The 25,126-nt window shown below is 50.0% G+C and overlaps 2 protein-coding genes across 16 annotated transcripts in view; one reads left to right on the top strand and one right to left on the bottom strand.

Moving 5' to 3' along the window:
* The first annotated feature begins 186 nt into the window (after positions 1 to 186).
* ZNF276 (zinc finger protein 276) lies at positions 187 to 19,362 on the top strand. Of its 2 annotated transcripts, XM_004437011.3 has the most exons (11): positions 188 to 784; positions 8,086 to 8,389; positions 8,729 to 8,775; positions 8,870 to 9,322; positions 10,400 to 10,478; positions 11,732 to 11,815; positions 16,469 to 16,579; positions 16,647 to 16,722; positions 17,060 to 17,177; positions 18,571 to 18,670; positions 18,744 to 19,362. In XM_004437011.3, exons 1-11 carry the CDS (start codon positions 565 to 567, stop codon positions 18,988 to 18,990), a joined length of 1,839 nt encoding a protein of 612 aa, XP_004437068.2. In that variant the 5' UTR covers positions 188 to 564; the 3' UTR covers positions 18,991 to 19,362. The 2 variants fall into 2 exon arrangements, with proteins under 2 accessions (XP_087275837.1, XP_004437068.2); XM_087419711.1 differs by having other exon boundaries at positions 187 to 784; positions 10,400 to 10,446; positions 11,734 to 11,815; positions 16,469 to 16,722.
* Positions 17,330 to 25,126, bottom strand: part of FANCA (FA complementation group A) — a 61,464-nt gene continuing 53,667 nt past the window's right edge. For 4 of the 14 annotated variants that reach the window (XM_087419703.1, XM_087419708.1, XM_087419710.1 and 1 more), the window contains 8 exons: positions 24,388 to 24,500; positions 23,137 to 23,275; positions 21,498 to 21,584; positions 20,933 to 21,035; positions 20,393 to 20,468; positions 19,957 to 20,137; positions 19,739 to 19,831; positions 17,330 to 19,498 (listed from right to left, as the gene is read on the bottom strand). In XM_087419703.1, the coding sequence (XP_087275829.1) occupies positions 19,391 to 19,498; positions 19,739 to 19,831; positions 19,957 to 20,137; positions 20,393 to 20,468; positions 20,933 to 21,035; positions 21,498 to 21,584; positions 23,137 to 23,275; positions 24,388 to 24,500 (900 nt within the window). In that variant the 3' untranslated portion in view covers positions 17,330 to 19,390. Of the gene's footprint in view, positions 19,499 to 19,738; positions 19,832 to 19,956; positions 20,138 to 20,392; positions 20,567 to 20,932; positions 21,036 to 21,497; positions 21,585 to 23,136; positions 23,276 to 24,387; positions 24,501 to 25,126 lie in introns of those variants that run through there. The other 10 variants (XM_087419705.1, XM_087419704.1, XM_087419706.1 and 7 more) reach the window with 10 other exon arrangements.

Here is a 25,126-nt window from a genome sequence, read left to right as displayed (position 1 = left end):
ACCCGCCGCCCCGCCCCTTGTCTCACCTTCCTCGCCCCGCCCCTTGCCCTCCTCATGCCGCCTCGCCCCTCACCGCTCGCCCCGCCCCTTGCTCTCACGCCGTCCCGCCCCCTCTCCTCTCCCCGCTCTTGCTCTCCTCACTCTGTCCCGCCCCTCTCCCTTCACCCTCATCACTCGCTCCGCCCCTCGCCGTCATCACTCCGCCCCGCTCCAGTCAAGCGGAGCCGAACAGCGGAGCTGAGCGGAAACGAGCGAGCACAGTCCACCTGAGCGGAGGAGAGACTCCGGCACCAGCAGGACCTAGCTGGGCCAAGCGGCCGGCCCCTGCAAGCCGAGCGAGGCTGAATGGGACCGAGCAGAGCCGAGTTGAACTGAGCAGGGCCGAGCCGAGCGGGGCCGAGCGGAGCCGAGCCAGGTCGAGTGGGGCCGAGCAGTGGCGGGCCTAGCCGAGCAGAGCCGAGCCGGGCCGAGCGGGACCGAGCTAAGCCGAGCGTGGCCGAGCTGAACCTACCCAGGCCGAACCTGGCGGAGCGCCGTGGCCGGGCTGTAGCCGCGGTAGCCGCCATGAGGCGCGACCGGCTCGGCCGCTTCCTGTCGCCTGGGGCGGCGGGGCAGCGCGGGGGCTCGGGCAGCGGCGGTGGCGGCGGCGGCGGCCGGGCTCGGGGCCGCCCCGCTCGCAGCGGACCGAGCGTGGATGAGACGGCGGCCTTGGTGGCGGCGCGGCTGGGCTGGGGCCGGGCTCGGGCCTGCGGGGATGCGGGCGAGGACGGCGCCGACGAGGCAGGTGGGTCCAGGGGCTGAGGGGCGGGGGGACAGGGTGCGGCCGGGGCCGCCGGTGACCACCGGTGACCACCGCGGCCCCCAGTTCCCCAAGTGACCACCACGTCCCCCAGTGACCACCACTTCCACCGGTGACCACCGCGTCCCCAGTGACCACCACGTCCTCCAAGTGAGCACCAGTGTCCACCGCGTCCCCCAGTTCCCTAGTGACCACCACGTCCCCCGGTGACCACCGTGTCCCCAGTGACCACCAGTTCCCTCAGTTCCCCCAGTGACCACCACGTCCCCCAGTGACCACCGGTGACCACCAGTTCCCCAGTGACCACGTCCCTAGGGCCTCTTCTCGCCCTCGGCGCCGTCGGGCTCCTGGAAGCAGACCAGGCCTCCCGCGGACAGCGGGGGAGGGCGGCCTCTCCGTGGCGTCGGCGGCGGCCTGCGCCGCGGTGTTTCGCAGGACAGCTGACGCTGTCGAGCCCACTCCGAGCTCCTTAAGTGATTAGTGCTCAAGTTCTGCGCTCGGACAGGCCTGGCTTTCAGTCCTGGTTTTGCCCTGTGCTCTGTAGCCTTGAGATAACTGCCTAAGCTCTCGGGGCCTCCCGTCCTCGCCATTACGAGAACTCGGTGGGTGCAGTGGAAGGTGCCCGGTCCCAGCCCGGCGGGGCGTGCAGAGCGTTTGCCCCTGGAGAACGGCTGCCTCCCGGGCAGAGAGGGGTGGCGCCATCTGCACTTGCAGTCAGGAGGCCCAGGGAGGCAGAGCGCGGACACGGCGTCGCTGTGGCCTCCGGAGGATGCTGTGAGGAGGAATGGCGTTTCCACAGCTGTGAAGACGTTTGTTGATTCACTTAAAAAAAGTCTTTTAGATCTATGTCTTTTGGAAAAAAGTTTTTATAGAGATATAATTGACATATAACGTTATATTAGTTTTAAGTGTACAACATTTTGATTGGATATCTGTATGTATTGTGAAACGGTCACCACATAAGCCTAGTTAACACCCATCACCACACACAGATTATTTTTTCTTGTGATGAGAACTTTTAAGATCTACTCTCTTAGCAACTTCAGATATACAATACAGTGTTATTAACTGTAGTCACCATGTTGTACATAACATCCTTAAGACTGACTTATTTTATAACTGGAAGTTTGTGCCTTTTGACCACTTTCACCCATTTCACCCACTCCCCTGCCTCTGGTAACCACCAGTCTAGTCTGTTCTCTGTATCCATGAGTTCAATTTTTTTTTTTAGATTCCGCATATAAGTGAGAACATACGGTATTCATCTCTTTGCCTGACTTATTTCACTTAATGCCATTAAGGTCCATCCATGTTGTTGCAAAAGGCAAGATTTCCTTCTTTTTTATGACTGAATAGTATTCCACTGTGTATGTGTATATATATATACATATATACAGACACATGTGTATACACGTACACTACATTTTCTTTATCCATTCATCCATCAGTGGACACTGGGGTTGTTTCCGCATCTTGGCTATTGTAAATAATGCTGCAGTGAACGTGGGAGTACAGATATCTTTTTGACATAGTGTTTTCATTTCCTTCGGATATATTCCCAAAGATGGAACTGCTGGACCATAGGGTAGTCCTTTTTTTTTTTTTCCACTAACCTCCATACTGTTTTCCGTAGTGGCTGCACTATGGAATTTTACATTCCCACCAACAGTGCACAAGGGTTCCCTTCTCTCCACATCTTCACCAACACTTGTATCTCCCGTCTTCTTTTTTTTTTTTAAACAGTTTTATTTATTTATTTATTTATTTATTTTTTGTGAGGAAGATCAGCCCTGAGCTAACATCCATGCTAATCCTCCTCTTTTTGCTGAGGAAGACCAGCCGTGAGCTAACATCTATTGCCAGTCCTCCTCCTTTTTTATTTTTCCCTGAAGCCCCAGTAGGTAGTTGTATGTCATAGTTGCACATCCTTCTAGTTGCTGTATGTGGGACGAGGCCTCAGCATGGCCGGAGAAGCGGTGCGTCGGTGGGCGCCCGGGATCTGAACCCGGGCCGCCAGTAGCGGAGCGCGTGCACTTAACCGCTAAGTCACGGGGCCGGCCCCTCTCCTGTCTTCTTGATAATAGTCATTCTGACAGGAGTGAGGTGATATCTCATTGTGGTTTTGATTTGCATTTCCCTGATGATTAGCGAGGTTGAGCATCTTTTCACGTAGCTGTTGGCCACCTATATGTCTTCTTTGAAAAAATGTTCAGATCTTCTGCTCCTTTTTTAATTGGATTGTGTTTTTGCTATTGAGTTGTAAGACTTCTTTATATGTTTTGGGTATTAACCCCTTATCAGATATATGGTTTGCAAGTATTTTCTCCCATTCGGTAGGTTGCTTTTTCATTTTGTTGATGGTTTCCTTTGCTATGCAGAACCTTTATAGTTTGATGTAGTCCCATTTGTTTATTTTTGCTTTTGTTCCCTTTGCTTTTGGTGTCAAATCCAAAAAATCATCACTAGACCAATGTCAAGGAGTTTATTGCCTTGGTTTTCTTTTAGTAATTGTCTTTTCTTTTCTTTTCTTTTTTTTTGGTGAGGAAGATTGGCCCTGAGCTAACATCTGTTGCCAATCTTCCTCTTTTTGCTTCAGAAAGATTAGCTCTGGGGCTGGCCCCGTGGCTTAGCAGTTAAGTGCGCGCGCTCCACTACCGGCGGCCCGGGTTTGGATCCCGGGCGCACACCGATGCACCGCTTCTCCGGCCACGCTCAGGCCGCGTCCCACATACAGCAACTAGAAGGATGTACAACTATGACATACAACAATCTGCTGGGGCTTTAGGGAAAAAAAAAGAAAGGAGGAGGACTGGCAATAGATGTTAGCTCAGAGCCGGTCTTCCTCAGCAAAAAGAGGAGGATTAGCACGGATGTTAGCTCAGGACTGATCTTCCTCACAAAAAATAAATAAATAAATAAATGACTTAAAAAAAAAACAAAACGAAAGATTAGCTCTGAGCTAACAGCTGTGCCAGTCTCCCTCTGTTTTGTATATGGGACGCCACCATAGCATGGCTTGATGAGTGGTGCATATGTCCATGCCTGGGATCCGAACCCACAAACCCAGGGCCACCAAAGCAGAGCGTGTGAACTCAACTACTATGCCACCGGACTGGCCCTCTTGTAGTAATTTTATGGTTTCAGGTCTTTCAAGTCTTTAATCCATTTTGTGATGATTTTTGTGTATGATGTAAGATGGTAGTCCAGTTTCATTTTTTTGCATGTGGCTGTCCAGTTTTCCCAACACCAATTTATTGAAGAGACTGTCTTTTCCCCATTGTATATTCTTGGCTCCTTTGTCATAAATTTTTGTGTGTGTGTGAGGAAGATTGGCCCTGAGCTAACATCTGCGAATCCTCCTCTTTTTTTTTGCTGAGGAAGCCTGGCCCTGGGCTAACATCCATGCCCATCTTCCTCCACTTTATTTATTTTATTTATTTATTTATTTTTTGTGAGGAAGATCAGCCCTGACCTAACATCCATGCTAATCCTCCTCTTTTTGCTGAGGAAGACCGGCTCTGAGCTAACATCTATTGCCAGTCCTCCTTTTTTTCTTTTTGCCCCAAAGCCCCAGTAAGTAGATAGTTGTACGTCATAGTTGCACATCCTTCTAGTTGCTGTATATGGGATGCGGCCTCAGCATGGCCGGAGAAGCGGTGCGTCAGTGCACGCCTGGGATCTGAACCTGGGCCGCCAGTAGCGGAGCACGCGCACTTAACCGCTAAGCCACGGGCTGGCCCCATCTTCTACTTTATATGGGACGCCTCCACAGCATGGCTTGCCAAGTGGTGCGTCGGTGTGCGCCTGGGATCCGAACCGGCGAACCCCGGGCCGCCGCAGCGGAGCACGCACACTTAACCGCTTGTGCCACCAGGCCAGCCCCCTTTGTCGTAAATTAATTGACTATATTTGCGTGGGTTTTCTGGGCTCTCTATTCTGTTCCATTGATCTATGTGTCTGTTTTTATGTCAGTACCATACTGTTCTTTTTTTTTTTTTAAGATTTTATTTATTATTTATTTTTTTCCCCCCAAAGCCCCAGTAGATAGTTGCATGCCATAGCTGCACACCCCTCCAGCTGCTGCACGTGGGACTTGGCCCCAGCATGGCCGGAGAAGCGGCGCCTCAGTGCGTGCCTGGGATCCAAACCTGGGCCACCAGCAGCGGAGCGTGCACACTTAACTGCCAAGCTATGGGGCCGGCCCAATACCATACTGTTTTTATTACTATAGCTTTGTCATATAGTTTGAAATGAGGAAGTGTGATGCCTCCAGCTTTATTTTTCTTTCTCAAGATTGCTTTGGCTATTAGGAGTCTTTTATGGTTCCATGTAAATTTTAAGATTGTTTGTTCTATGTCTGTGAAAAATGTGGTTGAAATTTTGATAGGGATTGCATTGAATCTGTAGATAGCTTTAGGTAGGGTGGACGTTTTAACAATATTAATTAATTCTTCCAAGCCACGAGCACGGAATATCTTTCCATTTATTTGTGTCTTCATTTTCTTTCATCAGTGTCTTATAGTTAGTTTTCAGTGTACAAATCTTTCACCTCTTTAGTTAAATTTATTCCTAGGTATTTTATTTTTTTTATACAGTTGTAAATGGGATTGTTTTCTTAAATTCTCTTTCTTACAGTTCATTACCAGTGTATAGAAACACAACAGATTTTTGTATGTTGGTTTTTGTATCCTGCAACTTTACTGAATTCATTTATTAGTTCTAACAGTTTTTGGGTGGAGTCTTTAGGGTTTTCTATGTACAGTCACACACTGCATAATGACATTTTGGTCAATGACAGACCGCATATACGATGGTGGTCCCATGAGATTATAATGAAACTGAAAAATTCCTATTGCCTAAGGCGTCTGGAAGAAGACGCTCAAGAGGTTCATCCCTGACTTAAGGGATTTACCAAGGATGAGGAGGTTGCAAAAATCAACACGGCTGTGGTTGAGATGGCAAACAGCTTGAACCTGGGTGTGGGTGAGGCTGACATTGAGGAGCTCCTAGAGGTGGTTCCTGAGGAATTGACTAACGAGGAGTTGTTGGAAACGGAACAGGAGCACGTAGCTGAAGAAGAGGCAAGAGAAGGGGAAACTGTGGGAGAAGAACAACCTCCAAGAAAATTCACAGTGAAGGCTTTAGCAGAAGCTTTTGCAGACCTCAACAAACTCCTAAAGATTTGAAAACACAGACACCAATACCAAAAAGTTTTCACTAATAGAGAGGAATATTCACAGTGCATTATCTGCTTACAAGCAAATCTATGATGAAAAAGAAACACCAAGCAAACCACCATGGACATATATCTGAAAAGAGTGACATCTCCTCAAGAAGAGCCTCAGGTAGGTCCTTCAGGAGGTATTCTAGAAGAAGGCATTGTTATCATAGGAGATGACAGCTGCATGTATGTTAGCGCCGCTGAAGACCTTCCAGTGGGACAAGATGTGGAGATGGAAGACAGCATATTGATGATCCTGACCCTGTGTAGCCCTTCCTCTCTATTAGTGAAAACTTTTTGGTATTGATGTCTTAGTTTTTAACAAAGAAGTTTAAAAAGTAAAAAAATAAAAATAAAAAACTTTAAAAATAGAAAAAAGCTTATAGAATCAGGATATAAAGAAAAAATATTTTTATACAGCTGTACAATGGGTTTGTGTTTTAAGCTAAGTGTTATTACAAAAGAGTCAAAAAGTTAAAAAAAATTAAAAAGTTTATAAAGTAAAAAAGTTACAGTAAGCTAAGGTAATTGATTATTGAAGAAAGAAAAATGTACTTTTTATAAATGTAGTGTAGCCTATAGGTGTCCAGTGTTATAAAGTCTCCAGTAGTGTACAGTGATGGGCTAGGCCTGCACTCACCATCACTCACTGACTCTCCCAGAGCAACTTCCAGTCCTGCAGGCTCCATTCATGGTCAGTGCCCTCTACAGGTGTACCATTTTTTATCTCTTATAGGATATTTTTATTGTACCTTGTCTGTGTTTAGATACGTTTAGAAACACAAATAGTTACCATTGTGTTACAGTTGCATGGAGTATTCAGTACAGGAACATGCTGTAGGTTTGTAAGCTAGGAGCAGTGGTCTATACCACATAGCTTAGGTGTGTAGTAGGCTATACTGTCTAGGACACTATGATGTTCACACAATGATGAAATCACCTAATGATGCATTTCTCAGAATGTTTCCCCGTTGTTAAGTGACACATGACTGTATAGTATCATGTCATCTGTAAATAGAGACAGTTTTACATCTTTCCAATTTGGATGCCTTTTATTTCTTTCTCTTGCCTAATTGCTCTGGCTAGGACTTCCAGTACTATGTTAAATAAAAGTGGTGAGAGTGGGCATCCTGTCTTGTTCCCAATCTTAGAGTAAAAGCTTTTAGCTTTTCCCTGTTCTGTATGATGTTAGCTGTGGGATTGTCATATATGGCCTTTATTATGCTGAGGTCCGTTCCCTCTTGTGCCCACTTTGTCAAGAGGTTTTATCATGAATGGATGTTGAATTTTGTCAAATACTTTTTCTCTATCTATTGAGAGGATCATATGATTTTTATCCTTCATTTTGTTATTGTGGTGTATCACATTGATTGATTTGCAGGCATTGAACTATCCCTGCATCCCTGGAATTAATCTCACTGCATCATGGCTTATGATCTTCTTAACGAATTTGGTTTGCTACTGATTTGTTGAGGATTTTTGCATCTGTGTTCATCAGGGATATTGGCCTGTAATTTTCCTTTCTTGTAGTGTCCTTGTCTGGTTTTGGTATCAGGGTAATGGTGGCCTTGTTGGACATGGGACAAGGAGATGGCCCTGTGGCTTACCCAGCATCGAGGGTCCAATCCCACTGGGGCTGCCCCTCAGAGCTCCCAGGGCAGAGTGACCAGGGCTGGAGCCGAGACCAAGACTAAGATGCTGCCCAGCATGGACACAGCCCAGCATTACCAAGCTGGCCTCTAAATGGGGGCATTTAGAGTTCTTTGAAAGGTTTTCTGGAGTGGAAGACCCTTCACTGGCCACATCTCCTGAAAAGCTGTCTATTCAGCTGGGAGCCCAGAGCCAAACCCCTGCCTTTGGCCTAGACACGGCCTTGTGTTTAAGGAGCGTGTCTGGGGAGGCCCCATGGAGAGTTCTTCTCCACTCAAGGAGCTAGGAGGCTGGCGGAGCGTGGGCCTCACCTCCCCTGGGGCCACGTTGCTCACCTCCTGGGAGCTTGTGTCTTGCATGCCCAGTGCAGCAGGCAGCCTCCCCGGCTGACTTAGTGTCTCCTGTGCTTGCCTAGGAACAGGCCGGGCCCTTGCCATGGGGCACTGTCGCCTCTGCCACGGGAAGTTCTCCTCACGGAGTCTCCGCAGCATCTCTGGCAGGGCACCTGGGGAGAGCTCAGAGAGACCACCCCCGGGGGAGCATGTTTTCGTCAGGGACTTCCAGCGCCTGTTAGGGGTGGCAGTCCACCAGGACCCAGCTCTGTCTCAGTTTGTCTGCAAGAACTGCCACGCCCAGTTCTACCAGTGCCACGGCCTCCTCAAGTCCTTCCTGCAGAGAGTCAACGTCTCCCCGACGGGCCACCAGAAGACTTACACAAAGTAGATGCTCCCTCCTTCATTCTGTGGGTGTTCAGGGGCTAAGCACCCTGTGTGCTTGGGCTGTTCTAGGCACAGAGAGTGCCTGATGGGGACCTGTGCAGTGGGGAGACTCGTGTCAGGTGCAGATGTGTATAAGCACCAATGCGACTAGTGTGAAGGGAGATGGACAGGGAAGATGTGGGGAGGTGAGGGCCGCGAAGGGCTCTGAGTGTAAGGAGGCAGCCCTTGGAAGAGAAGGGTCAGCCCACATGTGGGAGAGGCGGCCTGTGAAAGGAGTGTGGTGAGCCTGGGTCCTGCTCACTGCCTGGCCCCACTCATGGCCACGCTGATCCTTTGCAGGGTCGGTGCCCAGCCCCCAACAGTGGCAGAGGAGGGAGCCTGTCTGGGTGAGTGCGCCCCCGGTGTGTGGTGCGTGGGTGGGCTCTTGGTGGGCTGGGTGCTGACCAGCCCCGGGACTGGTGTCTCTATGCCTTTCCTCAGTGGACCTGATCACTTCAAGCCCCCAGGGCCTGCGTGGCTTGGTGGGGTGGGTGCATGGACACGCAGCCAGCTGCGGGGCCTTGCCCATCCTCCAGAGGACGCTGTCCTCCGAGTACTGCGGTGTCATCCAGGCCGTGTGGGGCTGCGACCAGGGCCATGACTACACCATGGACGCCGACTCCAGCTGTGGGGCCCTCTTGCTGGACAGCGCATTGGCAGTCAAGTGGACATGGGACAAGGAGACGGCCCCGTGGCTTACCCAGCATCTAGGGTCCAGTCCCACTGGGGCTGCGCCTCAGAGCTCCCAGGGCAGAGTGACCACGGCTAGAGCCGAGACTGAGACTGAGACGCTGCCCAGCATGGACACAGCCCAGCCTCCTTTGGATGGCAACCCTGTGGGGCCTGGGCCAGGACCCCCGCCTCAGCCAAGCCTCCCCCTGAGTGGGGCCCCAGGTAGGAGGCTCCTCCAGTCTGTTAGAACAGGATTCCTAATTCTGAGCCAGGCAGGGCCCTCAGCAGGAAGTGGATGTCTGCACTGTTGTGGGCAGTGGTTGTGGCGTCGTGTGCAGAGGGACCAGGAGAAATGATGGGGAGCTAGCTTCAGTGCCTCCTCCTGGGCATCTCACAGCAGGGAGGGGCTGAGGACTTTATTCTAGCAGTTTCTGTAAAGGCAGGCTCATCTGCCATCCTGTCTTCCTCTAAGCCTGCTTGGGGCCTGGGGACCGAGGAAGAGAGAATGTGGCCCTTGTTGTGGGGTGTGGGGGAAAAGGACAGCTGGGGACTCAGGCTGTTTTGGGCCAGCTGCAGGTCATTCCCTGGGCCTCAGCCAGCGCCCTGGTGACACCCCAGTGGGACCAGTGTGGACAGGCTCCTCTGCTGACTGGTTGAGGGGAAGCACAGGGCCCTTGTTTGGGGCCCGATCTCACAGTGCTGTGGGTTGGGTGCAGCTGTTCATGGACATCATGTTAGGCGGGCCAGACTGGCTTCCTGCCTGCTTCTCTCAACCTCCATGTGTGCACCTGTCTACGTGTGCGAGTCCCTAGTGGTGCTTTAAAAGAATGCAGCTTCCCGGATGGTTCAGAGAGAAAGAGATGCACAAATGCCAGGAGGGGACAGGGGAATTAATGTTGCAGGGTTCTTAGAACTGCTTGGCTTTTTAAACTGTGTGTATGCAATACTTTGATAACCATGACTTCAAATATCCCAAAACATCCATAGAGCGAGAGTCGTCCCACCCTGAAACAACTAGGTCTGAACCTCTGGGGACGGGCTGGGCCTGCTGATATTGACTGTGGGTTTCTGATGCTTGGTGCTGCCTGTGCCTGTGCTAGACATGGGAGTGGCCCAGCGGGCTCGGCTGTGCAGGGACCTTGTGGGGGATGGGGTCAGGAAGGGGTGGAGTTTGAGAATGGAGGACCCCAGGCTCCTCTGTAAGGAAGGCTCTGTCGTTAGACAAGCACACACCTCCCTGCTGGGGGACACTGCCTGTGTTCTGTGTTGGTAACAGGAGCCTTGTTCTTTGTTTCTCAGGGCAGTTGGGTGAGAAGCAGGTTCCGTCTTCAACCTCGGATGATCGGGTAAAAGACGAGTTCAGTGACCTTTCTGAGGGGTGAGAGAAGAGTGGGTTTAAATAGCCTAAAATTTCTCCTTGGAAAACCAAACCTCGCCATCCTAGGGGCACACTGCCCGTGTCCTGGCCGAGACTCTCCCTCTCTCTGTCTCCATTGGGAGGAGAGGAGTGGCCAGGGGTGCTTCCAGCCTTCTAGTTCCTGATTGGGGGTTTCCTGGGTCCCCGAGGGTACCCCAGACCTGATGCAGCTACAGGGGGAGGACAGCTGGGTGGTGTGGAGTTACTCTGTGAAGACGGTCCCATGGTCAGGCCTTTGCTGCTGCTGGCTTGTCTCCTCCTTCAAGGCCTTACTTTTGTGCCAACCCCAGATGTTACTAGAACAGAGGAAGCCAGCCCTTGGCTCTTATCATGACATAATTGTGACTTGGGGTGGAGGCTCCATGCAGGAGGACAAACCAGAGGGGGCATCATTAGGGATCGTTTGCTCCTGGGGCCACTCCCTGCCTCTAAGCTGAAAACCACTTGGGGTGGTGGCCCCATGCCAGCTGGCCTTCACCTCCTTTCCACCCTACCCCATAAGCTGTGGCTGTAATGCAGACACACCATTGTCCAAACAAGTAGAAGGACAGCACAATTTTTGGTGCAACTCCAGGGGAATGCCAATGACAAATGACCAGGGTGCTGGAAGTACCCAAGTGTGTGTGTTAGAAATGCCTCTAGACCAGGAGTGGTTGCTGGCTGTCCTGCAGGCCACCAGCCAGCCTCAGGCCTTTCTCTGTCTGGACAGGTGCCAGCCTGGCTCTGTCTGCTGCCCAACAGAGACTGAATAATGCTTCATGTTTTGGGGTGAAGGTTACAGATGTACAGATCTTTTTCTGGCCTTTGTGACCTTTGAAATGGCTGACACTTGACCTGTTAGCTTGACAGGTACTCACGGTTATGGGGTTGAGATGACTTTCTAAAAGTCCAGGCACTGAGAAGCCCACCTCCTGTGAGGGTCTTCACATCCTGCCTAGGGCCCCCATAGAGAGGCTCTTTGTGAGTTCGAGGTCCTGGTGCGAGGAGAGTGTGGCTTATAGGGGATTCTTAGCTTGTTGGACTTCCGTGACCCTGGCTTGCCCTTTCTGTTAGGAAGTGCGATCTGAGATTTGGGGATTTTAGGTATCTTAAGACCTTTTCAGGAGAACTAAAACATGAAATATAGGAATCCGTTTGGTGTCTTTAGACAGGAAGTCTCATTAGATCTGTCACTAACCCCAAGGCTTTGCTAAAAGTTCTCTCTTGTTTCCTAGAGACTTCTTTAGTGAAGATGAAAATGACAAGAAGCGGACTACCCAGTCCTCGGATGAGTCCTTTGAGCCATATCCAGAAAAGAAGTAAGGGGACAGTCCTGCTACAAGTATATGGGGTCTAGGGGTGGCATCAAATGGGTCACCTGGAACCTGCGTCTGCCTCGTGGGGTCAGCATGCAGGAGCAGCAGGACAGAGAGTGGAGACTCACATTCCCTGGTCTGCCTCACTTAGCACACACTTTTTGCTTCTCTTTGGCCTGACCTCCCAAGCCCAGGGCAGTGTGGCTTCTGAGTGAGCCAAGAAGCGTTTGCCAGTTTAGTGCTCGGACCTGGCCTCAGTGTCACATCATAAGGCAGCAGACAGCCGTGTGAGGGTGGCAGGAGGCCTGTGGACATGACCCAGACTCATTCTGGGAGCTCCTTGCCTTCCCTCTGTCAGTTCTGCCCCAGCCACACCACTCCAGTGTCTACCCTGTTAGCCTCTGATTTCCTGTAGGAACCCTACCCTGCTGTTCTCTGTTCTCTGTACCCAGGGCCTGAGGCATGGGCCCAGCCCTGCATTTGCTCTCAGCTCTGCCTCTGCCACTGATTTCTTTGCCACTTCCTTGTTGAGTTGCTTCCTTGATGACCTCGTCTTAACCTTCCCTTTTCAGAGATTTGTGTTCTCTCTCCATTTAGAACGTAGGGTTCTGGCAGGGAGGCTTGATTTTTATTTGTGTCACTTTCCTCCCAACCCCAGCCCAGGAACTCTGCAAACACCTATAGTTAGTTGATGCCCAACTTGAGTGTTGTCCTCCAGCATTTCACAACAGAATGAAAACATGAGAGCACCACACCATCAGCCAAGAACATGCAAAACAAAGACTGAGAAGCAAACACAACTTCCTTTTTTTCCTTTAAGTTCTGACTTGGGTTATGGAAAGAGAGGAGGAGAGTAGGCGGCTTGGGGAAGAGATCAGCGTCAGTGTTGGACTGAGCCAGAGGCACGTGAGTGGGCCTCAGAGTAGACAGAAAGCTGGCCAGGGCCAAGAGGAAGTATCAGATAGGTCCTGCCCCCCGAGCTTCCATGCCAGGTTGGGGAGACCAAGTCTGTTTCCAGGAAGCACAGCCTGAGTGCGGCACAGCGCTGCCACAGGAAGTGAACTCCAGAGCTGAGTGTGAATCCCAGGGCGTGGCCCAGAGTCCACATCTTTATGGCTTGCTGCCCACTGGTCTGGGGAGAGGACAGAGATGGGCTCAGGAGGAAGAGGGTATGCTCGGCCATGCCTCTGCTGCTGAGATGGGGACAGCACCCACGGGGCTTCACTCACTGTGTCTCCACGAGGACCCCAAGGAGTGCAGACAGCTATGTGTGGTGGAATGGAGACACATAAGACAAGTTTTCAGAGGCCTGTAGTAAAACAGGTGATTTTAGTGGAATCTGGGCCCTGCAGCAGGAGGGACCAGGCGGCAGTGGGCAGACCAAAGCTGTGGGCTCAGCCCTTTGCCTGCAGAGGCACTCTGACCTGGTAGCCACTTGGTTCCTCAGGTGCTACTATGTGAGTCACAGCTGGGAAGCTAGGACGGGGCCTCTGAGCATTCCTGGTCCACGTGACTTTGTTCTAGCAGACGTGCCTATCTGGGTCCTCAGCTGGCGCAAATAGAAAGAGACTTAGTGATGTATTAATTAGGGTGCCGTGGCTTGAGCGACCGAGGGGAAGGCAAGGAAAACCAAGCAGCAGTTGAGTCAGGCGTTATAAGCACAGCCTTCCTGCGTGCGTAAGGACCCCAGCCCCACACCCTTCAGGGACTCACCTGTGAAACCATGGGCTCTGAAGCCTCCTGCTCTCAGGAAACCTGCTGTCTAGTGTGGGAGGGAAACAGCACATCACTGGTCACAGCGCGGCTCTGTGGAGAGGAGAGGGTGGAGGCCAGCGAGGAGGGGACACATGGCCAGGTTTTGAAGAACAATTAGAGAGACAAGAAGAGGAGGAGAAGCCTGTACAGTCATCAGAAAGGTTCTTTTTAATATACTCTTTAAGGAGGAAGACAATTGTTTGTAACCTGTTTTTTTAAATTGTGGTAAAATATATCATAAAATTTACCATTTTACCATCTTTAAGTGTATAATTCATTGGCATTAAGTACATTCACAATGTTGTGCAACCTTCACCACTGTTTGCAAACTTTTCATCATCCCAAACAAACTCTGTACCCCTTAAACAATGACCCTCCTCCTTGCACCACCTCCCCCCCCCCACCGCGCCCCCAGGCCCTGGCAACCACTTATCAAGGTACCCATTCTAGGGGCCTCATAGAAGTGGAGTTACCCACTATTTATCCTTCTGTGACTGGCTTCTTTCACTTAGCATAATGTTTTTGAGATTCATCCATGTTGTAACATGTATCAGAACTTGATTCCTTTCTGTGGGTGAATAATATTGTATGGATAAACCACATTTTGTTGATCCATTCATCTGTCATTTGGGGCTGTTTCCACCTTTTGGCTATTGTGCATAATGCTGTGAACACTGGTGTACAAGTATCTGTTTGAGTCCCTGTTTTCAATTCTTTGGGTATAAAACCAGAAGTAGAATTGTTGGGTCATATGGTAATTCTGTGTTTAATTTTTTGAGGAACTGCCATATAGTTTTCTACAGCAGCTGCACCATTTTACATTCCTGCCAACAGTGCACAATGGTTCCAATTTCTCCACACCAACCTCACCAAAATTGTCATTATCCGTTTGTTTTTTTTAATAGTCGTCCTAATGGGTATGAGGTGCTATCCTCATTGTCATTTTGATTTGCATTTCCCTAATGATTAGTGATGTTGAGCATCTTTTCACATGCTTGTATCTCTTTGGAGAAATGTCTAGTCAAGTCCTTTGCCAGTTTTTTAATTGAGTTGTAGGATATGTTTTCTCCCATTCAATGGGTTATCTTTTTCACTCTCTTGATAGTGTCCTTTGGTGCACAAAAATTTTTAATTTTGAAGTCTAATTGACCTATTTTTATTTTTGTTGCCTATGCTTTTGGTGTCATATTTAAGAAACCATTGCCAAATCTAGGTCATGAAGATTTACCTTTATGTTTTCTTTTAAGAGTTTTATAGTTCTGGCTCTTAGATTTAGGTCTTCGATCCATTTGAGTTAATTTTTGTATATGGTGTTAGGTAGAGATCCAACTTCATTCTTTTGCATGTGGATGTCCAGTTGTCCCAGCACCTTTTGTTGGAGACTGTTGGCACCTGTGTCACAAATCAGTTGATTGTATTTGTGAGGGTTTATCTCTGGTCTCTCAATTCTATTCAGTTGGTCTGTATGTCTGTCTGTATGCCAGTAAAGGCATAAAGGGACAGTCAGGGACACTGACTATTCAGTGTCCCTTGAAATTCCATGTGAAATTTAGGATAGTTTTTTCTATTTCTGCAAAAAATACCATTGGAATTTTGTTAGGGATTGAATCTGTAGATTGCTTTGGAGGAAGTATTGCCAACTTATTAAGTCTTCCAAACCACAAACATGGGATGTCTTTCCACTTATTTAGGTCTTCTTTAATTTCTTTCAGCAGTGTTTTATAGTTTTCAGTGCAGAAGTCTTTCACCTTCCTGGTTAAGTGTATTCCTAAATATTTTATTCTTATTGATGTTACCACAAAGGAAATATTTTCTTAATTTCCTTTTGGGATTGTTCATTGCTAGTGTATAGAAAAAGAACTGGTTTTTGTGTGCTGATTTTGTACCCTGCAACTTTGCTGAATTTTTGTGTGTGGATTCTTTAGGGTTTTCTACATATAAGATCATGTCATCTGTGAATAGAGGTAATTTTTCTTCCTTTCTAATTTAGATGACTTTTATTTCTTTTTCTTGCTTAATTGCTCTGGCTAGGACTTCTAGTACTATGTTGAATAACACTGGTGAGAATGGGCATCTGTGTCTTGTTGATGATCTGAGAGGAAAAGCTTTCAGTCTTTCACTATTGAGAATGATGTTAGCTGTGTCATATATGGCCCTAGAAATTCCCTTCATTTCCTCACAGATTTCCTTAAATGTCTGGATCCAAAAAATAAAAAAAAAGTGTGCATGACTCTTTAAATCTTTGATAGACACTAAGGAGGAAGTTGCTGTGTCTGGGCTGGTCCCTCAGTGACCTGCCAGATGGACTCAAAATGCACAACCCCACATTTTTGGATCACAAGGTCCTCACTGCCCGCCCTGGCCCCAGTGCAGGGCTGAGGAGTAGAGGTGGCAGCTAGTGGAGCATGCAGCTCTCTTCCCAGAGACAGCACTTCTCCCTTCAGGCCTCCCCTGGGTGCTGTGAGTCTCCCAGCAGGTTCAAGTTCCAATATAGTGCATTCTGATCTTTTTCTAGGTTAGTGGTTGTTTTGGTGGAGGGACTGACCCCTAAAGCTTCCCTACTCCATTTTCCATGACATCTCCAGAGTTTGGTTTTTATGTTTAGAAGAGGAGGTAAAGCTTCTGTCCTGAAAACCCACACCCATGGCCAGTGTGGTCCACGGCCATGTGCTCTGCCCTTCCCAGGTGGCAGTACAAGGTCTCTGCCTTCCCCCAAGAGTCATTCCACCTTTGTGGCCAAGGGTCAGTTTGAGGGCCAGCCAGTTAGCACAGAGACTGAAGCAGGTTAGCCATGGAAGCCTCTCATCTTTGAAGAGAAAAGCATGAAGAAAAATGAGAAACCTGTATGCAAATGGAGATCGAAACATCGCTGAATCTAAGTCTTTTTTTTTTTTTTCTCAGGGTCTCTGGTAAGAAAAGTGAAAGCAAAGAAGCCAAGAAGCCTGAAGAACCAAAAATTCGAAAGAAACCTGGACCCAAACCGGGATGGAAGAAAAAGCTCCGCTGTGAGAGGTGAGGGCTGGGTGTGGGGCTGCACCGCCCGGTGGGGCGGTGGCTCCACGTGTGCTCTGCCTTGTAGGGAGGAGCTGCCCACCATCTACAAGTGCCCTTACCAGGGCTGTACGGCCGTGTACCGAGGGGCCGATGGCATGAAGGTGAGGAGGGTGCTCCCGTAGGCCAGGGCTGTCTTCAGGTGTGGGTGAGCGAGCTGTGGCAGGTGTCTGCAGGAGCCTGGGGGAGGCACCAGATGTTTCAGCAGAGCTGGGTGCAGACTCTTACCCAAGGGCTCACGTGAGCCTGGGACCAGCACTGTGGTCCATGGGGGGAGGATCCTTGCTCCTGGGAAAGCACCCATCTCTTGAGTAAGGAATGGTTGGATCTGTTCCTTCTGGAGGGTGCTGAGCACGGCCTGTGGGCAAAGGCATGTGCTGCATGACGAGGTGGGACATTGTCCAGGCTGAGGCACTCAAGGTCTTGCTGTCCCTCCTGCAGAAGCACATAAAGGAGCACCACGAGGAAGTCCGAGAGAGGCCCTGTCCCCACCCTGGCTGCAACAAGGTGTTCATGATTGACCGCTACCTGCAGCGCCACGTGAAGCTCATCCACACAGGTGAAATGCCCTGTCCTCCCACACTCTCACCTATACAGGCCCCCGGGGGGCTGACAGGGGCTTGCTACCCTTCCAGGAGTCCCAAGGCAGCATCTTGGTACCTCATGAGTCGTGTGTTAAGTGGTATGGAAATGACAGCAAAAAAATCATGGTGCCTTTCTGCAAGTTTATCATGGTATTTTTATTGTTACTTTAAAAAAGTGACATTTTTTTATATGCTTTTTGGATTACAACAGAAATTTATGTGCATCTTGTGTAGAAACTGTGAAAAATAAGAAAAGCAGATAGTAAGTGCCCTCATACACTGCCCCCATCAGCACTTGAGGGTTTCCTCCTCTCATTTTTCCCTCTGCATACATATTACAACCCTGGGCTCATATTTTCCTCACAGGTGTGATTTCCCCCTCCAATTTTAATGACATGACCCATACAACCCACGTTAGGAAACATGAGAATTACATGCATGCCTGATCCACAATCGTTGCTGCTTCTGCCCAGAAGGTAGCTCTCCTGCCTTGGCATTTCTCCCCTTTAAAAGATAAATTTGTTACATCTATATTTGTCCCTAGACAATAGTTTTGCTTGTTTTTGAACTTTGTAAAAATGATTTACTATAGAATGTCTTAAGATTTCCTTTTTCACTCAGATTTGTCCGTTTTATTATTGGATCACATTACGTGTTGGTTCCACAGTGAAACCATTTTCCTGTGTTTTGCTCTGAGCGTTCTTGCACATGTCTCCTGACACAATACTTCCCTTAGGTCGTGTCTTCAAACTGTGTGTCTCAGTCCAGACACCACTGGTCACAACCATTAGCAGGTTTTTTAAAACACAAAAGAGGACAGACTGTAAACTCTGAGTGGACTGTACCTAGTGTTTCAGGTATTTGTAGATGAGCAGGTGGCATGTGAAATGACACTGGGGAAGCATGTGGCCACTGCCCAGGTGCCCATCCAGGAGTGGAATCAGTCGTATAGGGTCTGACTGTTCACCTTTTGTTCAAGAGTGTAAGAAGTTGATTTCCAAAGTGGGTACTCCCATTGTGGGCCCAATATGGGGGTGATTTCTAGAGCAGCAGAAGCTGTGATCAATAATCTATGAAACCATATTGATTTTGCTTCCTCTAAGAATGGAGATGTAAAGTTAAAGAAAACAGGCTTCATATGTATACAGTTGGTGAAGAGGAAGTCCCAGCCAGGTGACATTTTCACGCAATTTGGAGGGCTCTAATAAAAAGGGGCTTTGTATCAGAATTGTCTTTCATCTATGAATAAAATTGCAAAGTCCTCTTGGCTTGGGCTCTGAGTGTAGAAAACAACACTTCAGACCATTGTGCTCTAGGGGAGGGTTGGGCATTTTCAGTGCCTGTGCTCATTCCATCTCTGGTCCTTAGAGGTGCGGAACTACATCTGTGACGAGTGTGGACAGACCTTCAAGCAGCGGAAGCACCTTCTCGTTCACCAGATGCGCCACTCAGGAGCCAAGCCTCTGCAGTAAGTGGGGGCTGGGCACCTCCTCGAAGCCACACTGGCTACCATGCCCTTGCTCACCTGCCCCTGTCCCCAGGTGTGAAGTCTGTGGGTTCCAGTGCCGGCAGCGGGCGTCCCTCAAGTACCACATGACCAAACATAAGGCTGAGACTGAGCTGGACTTTGCCTGTGACCAGTGCGGCCGGCGGTTCGAGAAGGCCCACAACCTCAACGTACACATGTCCATGGTCCACCCTCTGACACAGACACAGGACAAGGCCCTGCCCCTAGAGCCGCCACCTGGGACCATGGAGGGTCAGACCGTGAAGCCTGAGCCCACCTGAGGGCACACAAGCACCTGGACTCAGCAGGCGGTAAATGGGATTTAAAGACAATTTTAATAGTTCCTCACACCAGACCTGATGGCACAGCTTCGCTCGCTCCCCTAAGAGCCCCCACACTGTACCCCTGCCTCGTGTGTCATTGCTCTGCTGGCTGGTGGAGGCGGGCTCAATGCGCAGCTCACATAGCCTTTCACGCCTCCACTCTGGGACCAGCAGTTTATTTTCCTACCAACACTGAGTGACTCGGGGTCAGATGCAGATTTTAAATAATTGATTCCTCTTCCCCACTAAAGAAATCAAGGAGATTTGTAATCCACTTTTTATCACAACAAGAGCTCCATGTTTTGCTTGAAATAAATTATTTACAAAGAAGCTGGGCTGTACACCATGCAGGGTCCAGTCAGAAGAGATGAGGCTCTTGGTAGAGGTCAGTGTCAGACATGGCCTGCTGCCTGCTCAGGAGGGCAGTGATCACTTCCGGGTCACAGTCTCCACCAGTGGCCAGCAGCTGGAAGAAGATAGCTGTGCTCAGCTCGGTGCTGCCCCACAGACCCCAAACACCAAGGGCACAAAGAGAGGGAAGCTGGTGACCATAGCCCGATTGGTAAGTAGCCATGGCAGCCACAATGCCAAGTGTCGGGCACTGTACGTTCCCATTTTACCTAAGGTGTAGGAACTTCAGCATCCTCACATTTAAATAGTGACTTAGACTTAAAACCAAATGCTCAGGTGAGCATCTGGGTATTACCTCTGCTATGTTTGAGAAGCTCTTTTTCGGGCACTGAGGTATTGATTGCAGCAGAAAAAGACGAGCTTTTGTTAACAGGCCTACAGGGTCACCCTAGAGAGAAGACAGGCAGAGCCATGGTCAGGGTGCCCACACTTGCTCACTGTGCCAGGAAGGGCTTTCACAGGCCTCAGGCCCCAGACAGCTTGCTGCTTGGGTTTGTGGGATGTGCCATCTACCTGGAGAAGGGCCCCTGCACCTGCCTGGCCCTGGAGCTCCTGGATCCCGCTGGCTGGAATTGAGACTGCACTCGTATCGCCATCCACAAAGAGGCAGATCAGCTTCAGGTACATGTCGACAGCAACGTGCAGGAAGGCGTCTTCCCTGAGGAGGGCGTCTTTGTCAAAGTAGGAGAGAAGGCTGAAGGTAAAGACATAAGATGTCAGATGACTCCAAGACCTTACAGGGATAAGTGGCAGCCAGCACAGAGAACAGCTGTTCATCTGAGGAACAAAGTTACAGGCAGGCTTTGGAGGGAGACCCCTAGTGGTGCCAAGATACAGGGTTGGGGCAGGGGATGCTGACCCTCCTCAGACCACACAAGGCCCCAGGGGCGCGGGCTCCTTCTCTGAGAGAGAAGGCTGTGGCACTGACCAGAACAGCAGGTGCAGTTACCTGTAGAAGGCGAATGGCAAGAGCCTGATGTACTGATCTGGGGCCAGGCGGAGGAGGATGTGCCCTAGGCTGGCATCTGTAACACCATGGGGGTGCTGAGTCAGCTCGGGGGGCCTCCTCCCCAGCATCGGTATCTTTAGGGATGTCAGGTTCCTCTGGGAGGCCTGTGCCTGGCTGTGGAAGGGTGACGTCCTCATGCTGGAGAGCAGAGCCTGGCGGCCAGACAGGCAGATCCCCCACAGGACAGCCCAGCAGCACCCTGGGATCCTCAGAACTCCACTAAATCCTTTTGTTGTTTAAATGAGTTTATACTACATTTGTCCTGACCAAAATGGGGTTTATTTACTCAGCAAGAAGATAAACTTGCAAAAACGAGTTTGTTAAGTGAGCCCGAAGGAGGGCTCATTCTTAACCATTTGAAGGTTGCTTCTGAAGAGAAGGACTACAGAGTTGGATCCTAGTCTGACCCTGCCAGGTCACCTGTGCTCCCAGCAGATGGCCATCCCTCCATTAGCTATCAAGTCTCAGTGGATTTCTTACCTGTCTCTCTCAACTGAAAGAGCACCAGCCAGGATATTTTCCTTTTCTCCAAAAACCCCAGAATCTTGCCACAAATGTCCAAAGCCTTCAGGGAGTTGACGGCCTGTGACCCACAGAAGAGGGAGAAAGACTCAGAGATGGCAGGTGTCTGCAGAGCTGGTGTTTAGAAGTGTATACACGTGGGGAAGAGGGATGACCTCGGTACAGAAGGGAGCCTTTCCTTTTTCTTGCTCTAAGTCTTAAGTGCTCATAACCTATAGAAGATGTCACCCTGGGAACTCTGGATGGAGGAGGCTCAGGTAGGAGGAGGTGGCCAGGGACCCTCAGCTCCCAAGGTCTGAAATAAGACATCAAGAGAAAGGCCCATAGCCTAGGGGTTCTCCCTTCAGTGAACACAGTTACTCTCCTGAGAAACCCTTTGAAATGAAGGTTCCAGGGCCCTCCCCTCTCCCTCCTGAGAGACCCTGATTCAGGAGGTCTGGGGGAAACTAGAGACCCGTGGTTTCAAGCACATGTGGGGGCTGTGCAGGCTGCTCGCTGTCCTGCCCACAGTGGGAAACGCCACCTTAGCTGATGAGGTCTGACATACGTGTGGGGTCAGATGTGATGACAGCAGGCCGATCAAGGAAAAGAAAAACAGGAAAACCAGCAGCTGCAAATAAGAAGAGGCACACTTACACAATGTCAAATTACCTCTGCCTCTGTCCCTGAAGTAGCTCTAGAGAAGGAATGCACAAGTTCCTCTTTATAGGTCTAGAGTATAAATCTTTAAGTGGCTCTTCTCAGAAAGAAAATGGTCCAGTTACTTTTTTGTGTGTGTGTGAGGAAGATCGGCCCTGAGCTAACATCTGCCAGTCCTCATTTTTGCTGAGGAAGACTGGCCCTGGGCTAACATCCATGCCCATCTTCTTCTACTTTATATGGGATGCCACCACAGCATGGCTTGACAAGTGGTGCGTCGGTGCACGCCCCGGATCTGAACCAGCGAACCCTGGGCCACCACAGCACAGTGTGCGCACTTAACCACTTGTGCCACTGGGCTGGCCCCTCCAATTACTTTTAAAGAGAATTTAATTTAAAATAAATTATTACTGATTGGGTTGTTTTATACTTGCCTCTGAACACAGCTTGGAACAGTGACAGCAGTGAGCAATCAGGCTGTTGCTGAGGGCCTCCTTGGGATGTGAGCTGCAGGTACCCCTCACCTGTGCCCAGCCTTGCTCCCCAGCTTCCCGTCCAGAAGTGTTTGTAAAATCCCTGGCGATAACCCCACAGGCTCCATCCTGACTCAGGGCAAGAACCCACCTCTCCCAACCCCCTGGTGCACAGCCAGGCTGGGTGGGGTCTCAGACACTGTCCCCTTGGCAAACTCAGGCCTGGAGGCTTTGAAGCCACCAAAAACCCTTCCAACAAAAAGAACCTGAAAACAAAAAACTTGGAAGAATCTTCCTATAGGTTTTTTACTTTAAATTATAATTACCAAAAAACCTTGGCTCAGCAGTTGCTCTGTTGTCAGGCAGGCATGTATGTCCTGAGCTGACAGGTGGACATTACAGAGCAAACGGTTTAGCTGGGGAGACTGGAGGGAGTGCCGTAGGGCTGGTTCTCCTCTTCCTCAGGAAGACGAGGTGCCCCTCCTCACAGAGGACACAGAAGGGCGCACCTCATCTCTGGCTGAGGGGCTCTGTGCTGCCAAGCCTTGGGGGGTGTGGTGAGCACTGAGTACAGAGTCCAGACTGGTCCCACAGCTCCTGGTGGGGACGTTTCAAGGTGCCAGCCTGGAATTCAGAGCAGCCTTCTCTCCACCCTCTTTTCCTTGCACCTGCCCTGTTTCTCAGCGTGTGCCTAACTGGGGGTGCACACGAATCGAGGCTATGGAAACAGGAACACAAAAGGTTCCGTTGGACAGCGGACAGCTACCCTGGGTTGTGGTGAGGATAAAAGGAAGCTAAATAAAAGCACTTGAAAAATGAAACGTAAGGTGTTCCTTTTACCAGTAAACTTGAGAGTCCAAGTCTTATTAAACCTATAAACCCAGTAAGTTTTACTTCCAAATCAAGTTACAAGAACTCCAAACTTCCTGTCTGTCCCTGGAAAAGCACACTTCATTAGGTGAACCATGAGAAATACTATTGATCAGAAACCTGATTAAAAATGAGCTTACTAGAAAAGAAAAAAATAAGTGAAAGAATTTTATTTCTTGCCTCCTCTTGTTGGCAGTCCAGCTTCTCTAGCTCTCTCTCAACGCTTTCTTTCCTGGCTTGTTGAATCGCAAAGTGCAGCGCTGCAGCAGAGACCCACGCTGGGTCAGGTGCAGGGGACGCTGTGCTGGGAGAGAGGAAGCTGGGAGATAGAGAGGCAAGTGTCAACACAGGAACCTCACAACCACGTCACCTAAGGACTTAAAGTCCTTGTTCCTGTAACTGTCTCAACACCGGCCCCGTCCAGCTTTAGGTCAAGCAGTGAGAAGCTGCAGAGTCAGCAGAAACGAGTTCTGTGTCCCTCATACCCCTGGCTCTGCATGGAGACCTGTGGCAGAGGGCAGAGGCCCAAGCCTGTATCACAGCCTGGTCCTTGGTTTAGGGTCTGGTTTCCAGTTCTGTTAGCATGCCTCTGTGCTGTGGACAGGGCACCTGGTCCTGGCTGCCTGAGCTTTCAATCCTTTCAAAGGTTGTGGGACACTGAGACCTGTGGCATGGAGTCCACCACTCGGACCCTCAGGGGTCTGCACCTGGCCCTTCCGCTTACTCAGTCCTCAGGCCCTGCTCTGACCGAAGTGCGATGTTCAAAAAGGTTTTCCAGCAAGTTAAAAAGGGCTAAAAATTAGTAAGGGAATAGAATGCCATGATTCAGAAACTTGAAGCAATCTGCTCTGTCAGCAGAACTAGGGTTGGTGGGCGAGACTCGCTTTCCCTGTTTTCTGAGATTTCGAGCACCCCTGACCCTGCAGGGGAACATGGGCACATCAGGGATAAAAAAGCTCCAGTCACAGAGTCAGACGTGAGGAGGCTGGATGGGGACCAGCAGTTCCTTCTGGAGGCCTCTAAGAACTCAACACTCCCCAAATCCAGCAGGATGCCAGAGACCGTCAGCTCAGCAGGTCAGGAGGGCGGTTAACCTAGATCACTGGCCAGTCCCAGGGCTGCATCCCTAACACATCCCTGTGGTATTGACCCGGCCACTCTCAGGGCCACTGCGGATATAGGAGGAGGAGACAGGCAGATGGACAGGAAAGCTAAGCAGGGACCTGCTGAAATCAGTCTTTCCACAATAGTCTTGAGCTTCTCACTCAGAAAGCTGTCAGCTTGTTCTGTTTGTTCCCACTCAACGTGGGTCTTGCAGAGCCTGCCCAAAAGGCCCCTCTCAAGCACCCCAAGATGTCCATGGACATAATCCAGAGCAGATCCTAAAGTACATCCACGCTTTCTCCCCCATGTCCCGCTGCCAACACTTACCTCCTGGCAAACTGCTGGGCCTCTCGAAGCCTCTGCAGCTCTCGGGGCAGTGGGCCCTGGAGGCATTTCTTCCACCGACAGTGAAGCTCAGGCTCCAGGCGTGGCCACCACAACTCACAGAAGAAAAAGATAGCAGTAAAGAGAGAGGGGCAGCTGTATCTGGACACATCTCCAGTCCCCATAGTCAAAACGATTTGGAAACCTCAAGTGACCACTGAAGATCTAGGTGAGAGATGTCCACTCCACCAGCAGACGCCCCCTCTAAGCCCAGCTCACGTCCATCTAATGCTTTGTAACTTGAAGCACAGTACCTCATGTCCCTTATTTAAGGCTCAAAGCAACTGCATGAGGCATTCTCATCCTCATCTGCAGAGGATACGGAATCTGGAGAGGGGAGGGCCCTGCCTAAGGAGGCCCCCTATTTGTGGAGTCAGCCACACTCTGCCCCAGACCTGGGCCCAGTCCTTGGACATCCCTGCTGAGAGCTGGTGTTTTTTTTTTTTTTTTTTTAGTTTTTATTATTTTTTTCCCCCAAAGCCCCAGTAGATAGTTGTATGTCATAGTTGCACAGCCTTCTAGTTGCCGTATGTGGGATGCGGCCTCAGCATGGCCGGAGAAGCAGTGCGTCGGTGCGCACCCGGGATCCGAACCCGGGCCGCCAGCAGCAGAGTGCACGCACTTAACCACTAAGCCACGGGGCCGGCCTGAGAGCTGGTGTTTTAAACACAGAATAGCTCCC

Source organism: Ceratotherium simum, chromosome 30, assembly GCF_057802395.1.
Source record: "Ceratotherium simum simum isolate JZ-2026a chromosome 30, ASM5780239v1, whole genome shotgun sequence".
Taxonomy (NCBI): Eukaryota; Metazoa; Chordata; class Mammalia; order Perissodactyla; family Rhinocerotidae; genus Ceratotherium; species Ceratotherium simum.
This window is presented reverse-complemented; position numbering and strand designations above follow the sequence as displayed.

Bases quoted from the DNA above. Each gene is read 5' to 3' on its own strand.
- ZNF276 (XM_087419711.1), top strand. From the start codon at position 565: ATGAGGCGCGACCGGCTCGGCCGCTTCCTGTCGCCTGGGGCGGCGGGG. The intron at 10,447-11,733 runs GTAAAAGACGAG...TGTTTCCTAGAG, and splicing joins CTTCAACCTCGGATGATCGG to ACTTCTTTAGTGAAGATGAA. The intron at 16,723-17,059 runs GTGAGGAGGGTG...TCCCTCCTGCAG, and splicing joins GAGGGGCCGATGGCATGAAG to AAGCACATAAAGGAGCACCA.